Source organism: Schistocerca serialis, chromosome 2 (genome assembly GCF_023864345.2).
Source record: "Schistocerca serialis cubense isolate TAMUIC-IGC-003099 chromosome 2, iqSchSeri2.2, whole genome shotgun sequence".
NCBI lineage: Eukaryota > Metazoa > Arthropoda > Insecta > Orthoptera > Acrididae > Schistocerca > Schistocerca serialis.
The window spans coordinates 1159620195-1159632630 of NC_064639.1; the positions used below are offsets into that span (position 1 = coordinate 1159620195).

Below are 12436 nucleotides of genomic sequence, written 5' to 3' on the forward strand. Positions count from 1 at the left end.
AGGTATAATTCTGATGTCTACTTACATCTCAAAAATGTTATCTATTATAGTTTGGGACTCTGATGCAATTCTTGTTGGGAAGTTTATTACCGGATTATTATTATCCGATTATATAAGGTCATCACAATCTCGAAGTCAATTTTATTCTTATTTTCTGTCAAAGTTTATATTGCAATCACCTAAAACTACAATACCCTTTGCTTTTGCAAGTAACCCTGACAGCAGAAGGTGGTTAAACAACCTCAAACAAAGTTTCCTCATTAATATTTGTTTATTTGCAGATACATGTCTGCAAACTTTGTACACATTAAAATTCCTGTGCAACAGTACTGCAGCACACAGTTACAGGAGCCAAAACAAAATGGCACCGGCCACTGAAGAAATGGAGTACTGCATGGCAATTGATTTTTCTCTCTGAAGGGGAATAATTGTGCATCAATCCACGCTAAGTTGGTGGAAGTGTATGGCAGCAGTGGTTACGTGGCACAGACACTTCCAGTGTTGTAAAACAAGTTTGAATGATGCAAAATGAAGTGGCAAACCAGCCTTCATGTGATAAGGTGTTGCTGAAAGTGATTTTGAACTGCCATGGTATGGTAAATGGAAATGCCGTGTGGCTAGGGCCTCCCGTCGGGTAGACCGTTTGCCTGGTGCAGGTCTTTTAAGTTGACACCACTTTGGCAACTTGCGTGTCGATGGGGATGAAATAATGATAAGGACAACACAACACCCAGAACCTGAGTGGAGAAAATCTCCTACCCAGCCGGGAATCGAACCTGGGCCGTTAGGTATGACATTCCGTCACACTGACCACTCAGCTACCAGTGGCGAACCACAGTATGGTGCAAACAGATTATACTTGTAAAGGTCAAATTGTCACAGAAAGATGATACCAAAATTTTTTAGTGAAGTCACAGTACGCTGCAAAGTTGAAGAGTCACAGGAAGCTGCCTGAGGGGGTGCTTTTACTCCATGATAATGCCCGAGTTCATTCTCCGCAAGACAATCCCACATTATGCTTCTTTGGGCTATCAAATTATGCCTCACCAGTTGCTCCTTCCTGATTCCTCGCATGAAGAAACCACTGCTGGCAGGGATTTTGAGAATGACTAGGTGATTTTTGAGGCTGAACATTTCCTGGACAACAATACTTGCATATTTTTGCAACCAATGTCTATGACAAGTCATAAACCCATGGGAAAATTTGGTCTCAGATAATGATTATGTAGAGAAGGACTAACATTACCACCGAGTTTCATTATCACAGCTTTATTATTTCAAGCTGATAAATACTACTTGTTAAACATTGTGTAATGAAGCCTTTTTCTGTTCGCACTGTAACACTAAGTATGCTCTCATGATCATTGTATCAGAAATTTTTGTCTTTAATATTAAAACAAGTTTTCATTCTTAAACTCATCTAATTAGATAAAGTATGTGCTCAATGTCTGTTACAATCTTAGTATTATTGCATTTTATAAAAAAAAACGCAGTACATTACAAAATACCGTGCATTTTGTCCAAATGCATGAACAGTGCACAACGGGAGCAGTGCCGAAATATTTAGTGAGCACTTTAAAACCAATGGCACTGATAAAAATTTCCATCTGAAGACCTTTAAACTGAAATGTTTAAGTGTCTTTCCGTTGTGCCTTTCTGCACCACAAGGTCTCCTCTTTGTGGTGAATAGCAATCTGTTGTTGGTGTGGCCTTCAGTCAAAGACTGGTTCAATGCAGTTCTCCACGATACCCCATGCACATCTCTTCATCTCCAAATATCTACTGCAAGCTCCCTTCTTTTAGCCAAGTTGTGCCACAAATTTCTTTCCTGCACAATTCTATTCAGTACCTCTTCATTAGCTACGTGATCTACCAATATAATCTTCAGCATTCTTCCATGGTACGATGTTTTGAAAGCTTCTATTCTTTTCTTATCTAAACTTTCATTTCCATCAACAGCTACACTCCAGATGAATACCTTCAAATTGACTTCCGAACACTTAAATCTATATTTATTGTTAAAGTTCTCTTCTTCAGAAACACTTTTCTTGCCATTCCTATCTACATTTCATATTCTCCCTACTTCACCCATCATCTGTTATTTTGCTGCCCAGAGAGCAAAACTCATCTGCTACTTCCAGTGTCTTGTTTCCTAATCTAATTCCCTCAACATCCCCTGATTTGATTCTAGTACATTCCATCATCACTGTTTTGGTTTTGTTGATGTTGATCTTATATCCTCCTTTCAGGACACTATCCATTCCGTTCAACTGCTCGTCCAAGTCCTTTGCTGTTTCTGACAGAATTACAATGCCATCAGCAAACCTCAAAGTTTTTTTTTTTTTTTTTCTTCACTCTGAACTTTAATTCCTACTCCAAAAATGTTTTTGGTTTATTTACTGTACTTGAAGACAAGATTATTGAAATGGAAGAGGACATTCATGATGATGATGATGATGATGATGATGATGATGATGATGATATGGGAGATATGAGATTGCGAGAACAATTTGACAGGGTGCTGAAAGGCCTAAGTTGAATCAAGGCCCCAATGGTAGAAGGCATTCCATCCGATTTACTGATAGCGTTGGGAGAGCCAGCCACGACAATACTATTCCATCTGGTGTGGAAGACGCATGAGCATGTGAAAACCCCCAGACTTCAAGAGGAATGTAATAACGCTAATTCCAAAGAAAGTAGTTGGTAACAGGTGTCAAAATTACCAAACTGTCAGTTTAGTAAGTCACGGTTTCAAAATACCAACATGGATTCTTTACAGAAGAGTGGAAAAACTGCTAGAAGCCAACTTCAGGGAAGAGTAATTTGGATTCTGGAGAAATTTAGGAATACACAAGGGAATACTGACCTTATGCCTTTTGTTAGAAGATAGGTTAAAGGAAGGCAAACCTACTTTTATAGCATTTGTAAACTCAGATAAAGCTTTTGACAATGTTAATTGAAGTACTCTCTTCGAAATTCTGAAGGTAATGGGGGTAAATATACATGGAGCAAAAGGCTGCTTACAACTTTTACAGAAAACTGCACGCAATTCTGTAAACCAGTGAAGTGCACAACAGAGTTCATAGCATGGTGCCACAAACTTCGTAATAAAAGGAGAAATTCAAAACCATTTTTGGCACTTTCAATGTTTGGCATTTATTGTGCATTTCATATCTATTCTCAAAAATTCCCAAGCATAATCATAAATAAATTAAAATGTCAATGTGTGGTCCTTGTGCTTGAATTAACAGCCAGATAATCAAAGGGACAGCAATGTTGGATGAACACAACAGGACTCAAATTCAGTTGATTATGTCTTAATGGACACACGTCTACAGGGGTGGAGTGGTTCCTGGTCAGGATGATCAGGAAAGTGAGCATCTGAAGGTTGTTATTTAAACTAAATGAAGTTTTGAAGATGATGTCTGTGTTTACTGCAGATTCAGACTACAATGGAAACCTCCACAGAGGATAGAGATTTCTCATATGCCAATTGCATAGGCAACAGAGGTGAGGGGCCAAAATTTGAGAGTGTTTAAAAAGGAATAGTTATATTTGAGGGTGTATGTGGAATAATAGACTGTGACAAGGTCAGACACCATAAACTGTCTGCCCTGTAGGAAGACCAAATCATTATTGGGCGAGATTTGGATATGCTTGTCTGCAGACAGAGCACATGGGATGGACTGCAGTGACCTTTCCCCCATGCTTCCTAACTGGCTATTCCGAGAATGTTTGACTGTGCAGCATTTCAGTATGGGCTCTATATGGCCCTTGGATTTTGAATTATTGATTCAATATGCATATTGTGGTACGTTTAGCTAGCTGGAATGAATGTAAATTAATGAGTCAGGACAGTAAAATTTAATTTCTTGGGGTCCACAGTACAACTGACAGCTGGGTTTGTAAATAGAGTTACTGGGGTTGTTCACTTGTCACCCAGTGACATGCTGCAATTACCCATTTGTTCCACTACACAAATTTTACCACAAGGAATTGGAATACATAAATATTCAACTCACTCTTGTGTTTCTACATCTGGAAAAAGGAAATTCCTTATCGCTGTTCAATATTTTATGGACATGGAGCATTATGTTGCCAAACAAACAGGGAGATCACATTTCTTACATGTACGTACATCTTTCAACAGGTCGTGGAGGAAGAGGCATTCAGTGACTATTAATTCTTTTATGCAAATCTGTCAATTACAAGAAGCAATACTTACTGTCCCATAAGTTTGTCCTGACCTGGAGTTCTGGCTGAACTCCACCAATTTTTATAGACTTCTCAGTTCTTTTCCTTCCCCTTCAACCCCTTTTGTCAGGAGGGGCCACAGGCTCCGAACACTTGCAAATTGTAATACTTTAAGTGTGTGTTATCTTGCTGTTGCTTGGTGGCAAGATTTTTAATGTATCCAGTTATACTACAAAAATATTTATTTTACTGGTAACTACAAGTAGCAATTGATACTTACTGTGGATCAACATTAGCAGTAGCTTCATCAAGAACCAGTATCTTGTTGTTCCGGAGAATTGCACGTGCAAGACATATTAATTGTCTCTGACCAACACTGAAGTTGCTTCCACCTTCATTTATCTTCATGTCAAGGCCATCCACTACAGCTTTCAGCTCAACCTGTGCAACACTCAAGTACAATGAGCTAGTATTAGGAGTTTTTACACACACACACACACACACACACACACACACACACACACACACACACACACACACACAATAAATATGAAGTTACAACCAGGAATGTATTCGTTACAAAGTGTCTTACCTCTTCCAGGGCATTCCATATCTGGTGGTCAGGGAACTCTTGAAAAGGATCCAAATTGTATCGAATTGAAGCTGAGAAAAGAACAGGTTCTTGTGGTATGATAGAAATGCGTTTTCTCAAATCATGGAGACCGATATCTTGAGTGTTTATGTTGTCTATGTAAATAGCACCTTCTAAGTTTGCCAGGCGGAAAAGTGCAGATATAAGTGATGATTTGCCAGCTCCAGTCCTTCCAACAATACCAACCTGCAAGAAATGACAAATATCTTATGAACAGAGTCCCTCTCAAAGCTAAATTTTAAACTTTGAGTCATGTATATAGTGTAATGGACGAGACTTAATGGCAATGTAGAATAATACAATTTACTGTTCAATCTGTTGGCATTGTTGGCTTGGGGGGGGGGGGGGGGGGGATGGAAATGGAGGAGCATAGCGCGGTAAGAAATAAATGAGATGTTGGCAACCCCAGTCTAGTTGGAACGATTTAACAAAACATAAAGTGAAATCAAATTTTTGGTAATTGCCAACTGTACCTTTTGACCTGCTTCTATTTCAAATTTTAAATCCTTAAGAACTGGTGGTTCAGCCACAGCATATCGCAAAGATACACCTTCAAATCTCACTGCTCCATGTTGAGGCCAGGTAGGCGGTGGTTTTCTTCCTGAAAATTTTCAAACAGTTTTAATTCTTTACCTCACTCAGTCAAGTAGACATTATTAAAGCTGCTTCATCAGTTACGCATAAAATTGTTTTAATTGCACTTTTAACACTATCCACAATGCGAGTTCTATTTTCTTGTCACTAAGCACAAATAAAAATTTTTGAAGTTCAGTTTATTTATTGACTTTCCTCTGCATTTTTTGGTTACTGATTATACAGTAGTCTTGTCAACACAACACTTAAATAATTTGTTTAATTTACAATGTGTGATGGCAAATTTTGGGGCAAATACTCAATAGCTTAATGGAAAATAACTGAACACCTTTTCTGTTCACGTAACTTTCTTTCCACGAACAATACAAGACTGGCATAGAAGGGAGAACCGATAGAGGTACTCAAGGTACTCTCCACCATGCACCGTCAGGTGACTTGCTGAGTATGGATGTAGATGTTTAGTGGAGCTACAATGATTATGTTATCATGATTGTTGTCACTGTCATCATCACAAATAAGTATTTACATTTTACTGATACAACAGTCTTTTCCCTGTGGCTTCAAATGCATATGCATCCAATTCATATTGAACACACCACCTCCTCCCCTCACTGTATCCTCATCCTCCCACCTATGTCTATACCACCTCCCCCCACCCCCCCCCCTCTCTAATTATATATTTTTGTATCTTCACCTCCCCCTCTTCCTTTTCTAGTGGCCCACAATTCCTTCTTGCATCTCCCTGTCCACTTCCTCGTTCACCTCACTCTGTCCATCAGCACCTCTATCCACTCAACTTGTAGCCCTGCAATAAAGTAAGCCAATACAACTTCCACACCATACGTATCATGCAGAGCAGCCTACATGTTGGGCCTGAAAAAAAAGAAAAATTCTTGCCCCTAACATGTAGGCTGCCCTGCAATTAGGCTGATTTGGCAAGCAGTTACTGTTCCCATACTGCATGCCTATTGTGCAGGTCAGCCTATACACCAGGAGCTGGGAGGGGAAAAAAAAAAAAAAATAGTTTTCGCCCGTATCTCTGTTCCTATTGTAGCTAGGTGGTTATAAACCCCACAGTGCTGATACTCTTACTCTTGAGACCTGACTTCATATTTATGTGTGTGTGTGTGTGTGTGTGTGTGTGTGTGTGTGTGTGTGTGTGTGTGTGTGTGTGTGTGTGTGTGGTTTTTTTTTTTGTTTGTGGTTTTAGGGCGCAAAACTTCTATGGTCATTAGCGCCCAGCCCATGACGTAGGAAACAGGAAAAAAACGAAATTTAAAATCAGCAGCAATGGGAACAAAGTCATAAAATTTGAGAAACTAAAGGCAGAAGCAATGCTTAAAAATCCACTATAGAAAGGGGTTGGTTGTCCCCAAAAAAAGCTTCAAATGACTGACGTCATTTCACTGTCACTAATAAACTGTAGAACGCGGTCAGCTGAGCGCGTGTCATCTGCTAAAATCAACGATAGATCAGGCGATAGCTGTAGACGGGAGCGTAACGGATTAAAATAGGGGCATTCAATTAAAAGGTGTCTGACCGTCCACAGCTGAAAGCAGTGGGGACAGAGTGGGGGAGGATCACCGCTTAAAAGATGTCGATGGCTAAAAAGACAGTGCCCTATCCGGAGTCTAGCTAAAATTACCTCCTCCCGACGACGCATTCGGGAGGAAGAGGTCCAAGTGCAAGGAAGGGCTTTCACTTCCCGCAATTTATTATGGGGAAGTGTTGACCAATGCGCATGCCATAAATGAGCAACTTGGCGACATAAACCGCTCCGTAGATCGGTAAACGGAAGAGACTGAATAGCTGGCCGAGGAAGAGAGACTGCAGCCTTGGCCGCTATATCGGCCGCCTCATTCCCACAGATACCAACGTGTCTCGGGAGCCAGAGGAACGCCACTGAGACGCCCCCCAGGTGGAGCAAGCGCAGACAGTCCTGAATCCGGTGGACCAGAGGGTGCACAGGGTAAAGAGCTTGGAGACTTAGGAGAGAGCTGGGAGAATCTGAGCAGATTACGTACTGTATCCGCTGATGGCGACGGATGTAGTGGACAGCCTGGAGAACAGCGTAAAGCTCCGCAGTATAAACCGAACATTGGTCGGGAAGCCGAAAGTGATTTGGGGTGTCGCCAACAATATAGGCACTCTCTACACCTAACGATGTTTTCGAGCCGTCGGTGTAAATAAATGTGGCTTCCGTCATTTGTGCACATAGAGCAGCAAATGCCCGACAGTAAACAAGTGTAGGGGTACCATCCTTGGGAAATTGACATAGGTCTCTGAGCAAGTCGATCCGGGGACGGAGCCAAGGCGGTGCTGTACCCCAAGTTGTCAAGAAGGTTTTAGGAAAGCGGAAGGAAAGAGAATGGAGCAGTTGACGGAAGCGGACTCCCGGTGGTAGTAGGGAGGAGGGGCGGCCTGCATACCCGACATCAAAGGAGGCGTCGAAAAAAAGGTCATGGGCTGGATTAGCAGGCATGGAAGACAGATGGCTAGCATAACGACTCAGAAGGACTGCCCGCCGATTGGACAGCGGAGGTTCAGCAGTTTCAGCATAAAGGCTTTCCACAGGGCTGGTGTAAAAAGCTCCAGACACTAAACGTAATCCACGGTGGTGGATAGAGTCGAGACGCCGAAGAATAGACGGCCGAGCAGAGGAGTAGACTATGCTTCCATAATCCAATTTCGAGCGCACTAAGGCGCGATAGAGGCGGAGAAGGACCACTCGGTCCGCTCCCCAGGAGGTACCATTCAGGACACGGAGGGTGTTAAGGGAACGCAGACAGCGAGCCGAAAGATAGGAAACGTGGGAGGACCAGCACAGTTTTCTGTCAAACATAAGACCCAAGAATTTAGCGACGTCGGAAAACGGAAGGTTGACAGGACCTAGATGTAAGGAGGGCGGAAGAAACTCCTTACGTCGCCAAAAATTAACACAAACGGTCTTACTGGGTGAGAAACGGAAGCCGGTTTCGATGCTCCACGAGTGGAGGCAATCGAGACATCCTTGAAGACGTCTTTCAAGAAGACTGGTCCGTTGAGAGCTGTAGTAGATCGCAAAATCGTCCACAAAGAGGGAGCCCGAGACATCAGGAAGGAGACAATCCATAATTGGATTAATGGCGATGGCAAACAGTACAACACTCAGCACGGAGCCCTGGGGTACCCCGTTTTCTTGGGAGAAAGTACGGGAGAGAGTAGTGTTCACCCGCACCCTAAATGTGCACTCTGCCATAAATTCGTGAAGAAAAAGGGGCAGCCGGCCTCGAAAGCCCCAAGAGAACAGTGTGCGGAGGATGCCTGTCCTCCAACAGGTATCGTATGCTCTCTCCAGATCAAAAAATATTGCTACCGTTGGGCGTTTCCGGAGAAAATTGTTCATGATATAAGTGGAGAGAGCAACAAGATGGTCAACGGCAGAACGATGCTTTCCGAATCCGCATTGGGCTGGTGTTAAAAGACTGTGGGATTCCAGCCACCAAGCTAAACGGTAATTCACCATACGCTCCAAAACCTTACAGACACTACTCGTGAGAGAAATGGGGCGATAGCTAGAGGGGAGATGTTTGTCCTTTCCAGGTTTCGGAACAGGAACGACGATAGCTTCCCGCCATCGTCTCGGAAAAGTACTGTCGGTCCAAATTCGATTATAAAGGTGAAGGAGGTAACGCAGGCTATGGGTTGATAAATGCAGCAACATTTGGACATGGATACCATCCGGTCCTGGGGCGGAGGAGCGAGAAGAAGAGAGGGCATGTTGGAGTTCCCGCATGGAGAAAACGGTATTGTAGCTTTCGTGATTTTGAGAGGAGAAAGCAAGATGTCGCACTTCCGCTGCACGTTTCTTCGGGAGAAACGCTGGCGGGTAATTTGAAGAGCTCGAAATCTCAGCAAAGTGCTGACCCAATGAGTTAGAAATTGCGACGGGGTCCACTAAGGTATCATGCGCGACAGTGAGCCCAGAGACCGGGGAGAAACTAGGCGCGCCTGAGAACCATCGAAGCCGACTCCAAACTTCTGAGGAGGGAGTGAAGGTGTTAAATGAGCTAATAAAGAATTTCCAGCTTGCCTTCTTGCTATCGCGGATGACGCGACGGCATCGCGCACGGAGCTGCTTATATCGGATACAGTTGGACAAAGTTGGATGGTGACGGAAAATGCGAAGAGCACGTCGCCGCTCACGTATTGCGTCACGGCATGCCTCGTTCCACCAAGGAACTGGGGGGCGCCGGGGCAATTCGGAGGTGCGTGGTATTGAACGTTCCGCAGCTGTGAGAATAACGTCGGTAACATGTGTGACCTCATCGTCAACGCTGGGAAAGCGACGGTCATCGAATGTCGCTAGAGACGAAAAAAGTGTCCAATCGGCTTGGGCAAACTTCCAGTGTCGCGAGCGCATATATGGCAGTTGAGGCTGCAGTCTAAGAACACATGGAAAGTGGTCACTCGAGTATGTATCATCAAGGGCGAACCATTCGAAGCGCCGAGCTAGCGTAACAGTACCGACCGCAAGGTCCAAATGAGATAAATTTGTCATGGAGGCAGACAAAAATGTGGGGACCCCAGTGTTGAGGCAGACTAGATCCGCTTGGTGGAAGACGTCTAGCAATAGTGAGCCACGTGGACAAGGATGTGGAGATCCCCAAAGCGGGTGGTGGGCATTGAAGTCCCCAACCAGCAAATAGGGGGGTGGAAGCTGATCAAGAAGATGAAGGAGATCAGCTCGTGCCATTGGTGTAGACGATGGAATGTATACCGTACAAAGAGAGAACGTGTATCCTGAAAGGGAAAGACGGACGGCGACAGCTTGGAAGGAACTGTTTAAGGGGATTGGGTGATAATGGAGAGTATCATGGAGCAGAATCATGAGTCCTCCATGGGCTGGAGTGCCTTCAACAGAGGGGAGATAATATCGGATGGACTGAAAATGAGGGAGAACAAAGCGGTCATGGGGACGCAGCTTTGTTTCCTGAAGACAGAAGATGACCGGCGAGTAGAATCGTAAGAGGATCGACAATTCATCCCGATTGGCTCGAATGCCGCGGATATTCCAGTGGATAATGGACATAGGGTGAACAGAAAATGGAGGAACGTGACCAAGGGTGCTGTCAACTCAACGACTGCTCAGAGCTTGCGACCGACAGCATGGAATGGCATTCAGTCGAAGGCAGAAGATCCTGATCCATAGGTTGGTCAGGAGCAGCTCCTGCCACCAACGATCGGCCAGTTGACCGGCCACCAGCAGTGCGCCTCGGCGACACAGAAGACGGCCGAGGGCGATTTCCGCCAGGTGGTGCTGTAGATGGGACACGCCTTGGCGGAGAAGGAGAGTAACTGTGTTTCTTCGTAGCCTTCTTGGAAGTATGATGTTTAGATGAAGGAGGAACCGATGGTTGTGAAGTTGCGGTACATAAAAACTCTTCACGAGAATGCTCTTTTTTCGAAGACTTGGCGTCTGACTTTTGGGCTCGAGATTTAGCAGAACCCAACGAAGGGTGAGCCATAGAGTGGGCAGGCGAAAGTGGTGAGGTTGAACGGGCGATCTTTGCGCTGGCCGATCTGACGACCGTGGTACTAAATGTGAGGTCGCAAGTCTGCTTGGCCGCCTCCTTTGTTGGCCGAGGAGAAGCAAGGACAGTGCTGTATTTTCCTTTCTGAGGCACGGTGGGCTGTCGACTGGCGAATAATTTTCGAGTAGCAAAGGTCGACACCTTTTCCTTCACTCTTATTTTCTGGATGAGCTTTTCGTCCTTAAAAACGGGGCAATCTCGAGAGGAAGCAGCGTGGTCACCCATACAGTTGATGCAGCGAGGGGATGGAGGTGGACAAGCACCCTCATGGGCATCCCTGCCACACGTAACACATTTGGCCGGATTGGAACAGGACTGGCTGGTGTGATTGAACCGCTGACATCGATAGCAACGCGTAGGGTTTGGGACATAAGGGCGAACGGAAATTATCTCATAGCCTGCTTTGATTTTTGATGGGAGTTGAACTTTGTCAAATGTCAAGAAGACAGTGCGGGTTGGAATGATGTTCGAGTCAACCCTTTTCATAACCCGATGAACAGCCGTGACGCCCTGGTCAGACAGGTAGTGCTGAATTTCTTCGTCAGACAATCCATCGAGGGAGCGTGTATAAACGACTCCACGCGAGGAATTTAAGGTACGGTGCGGTTCCACCCGGACAGGGAAGGTGTGGAGCAGAGAAGTACGCAGCAATTTTTGAGCCTGGAGGGCACTGTGTGTTTCTAACAACAGGGTGCCATTCCGTAATCTGGAACAAGACTTTACAGGACCCGCAATTGCGTCGACACCTTTCTGGATAATGAAAGGGTTGACCGTGGAAAAGTCGTGACCTTCGTCAGACCGAGAAACAACAAGGAACTGTGGCAACGATGGAAGAACCGTCTGTGGCTGAGACTCAGTGAACTTACGTTTGTGAGCAGACATAGTGGAAGGTGAGGAAACCATTGCGGAAGAATCCCCCATGATTACCGGCGTTTCCGATGGCGCGCTCCTCCCTTGTGGGGGCCCTCACCGAGGGCACACCTGCCTTAGGTGATTGTTCACACCTCAGGTCACACCTCCCGACAAACGGACGGAGGGACCAATCGGCACTTTCGGAAGGTATCAGCTCGGGTAATCACCCCTCCCTGGGCCTGGCCGTTACCAAGGGGTACGTACGTGTCCTACCTGTCTACCCGGGGCGGGGAATTACGCGTTACCCCGTCACCGGCTACGCATGGAAGTGCGTGGGTCGGCCTTCAGACACGCACAGGGAGGAAAAAAGAGAAAGGGAAAGGAAAGAAGAGGGGGTCTCAAACGCCACAGCGGAGAAAAGGGCAAGGAGAAGAGGGAAGGAAAAGAGAAGGACAGAGGAAGGACGAGGACTTGCAAGTGTAGAAAGCAAGGAATTTGGAACAGTTTCGAGCGTCCGTCTCCGGACGTAGGCACAAACCATACTCCCAGAGGGGGAGAAAGGGAAGGAAAG

The 12436-nt window shown here is 45.0% G+C and overlaps 1 protein-coding gene across 1 annotated transcript in view; it reads right to left on the minus strand.

Annotated features, from left to right (window-relative positions):
* The window catches only part of LOC126458616 (ATP-binding cassette subfamily C member 4-like), a 305514-nt gene that overhangs the window by 19886 nt on the left and 273192 nt on the right, over positions 1–12436 (minus strand). Inside the window, exons 20-22 of the mRNA XM_050095782.1 lie at positions 5320–5447; positions 4787–5032; positions 4475–4635 (exon numbers count right to left, since the gene is read on the minus strand). Of these exons, the coding sequence (XP_049951739.1) occupies positions 4475–4635; positions 4787–5032; positions 5320–5447 (535 nt within the window). The remainder of the gene's footprint in view (positions 1–4474; positions 4636–4786; positions 5033–5319; positions 5448–12436) is intronic.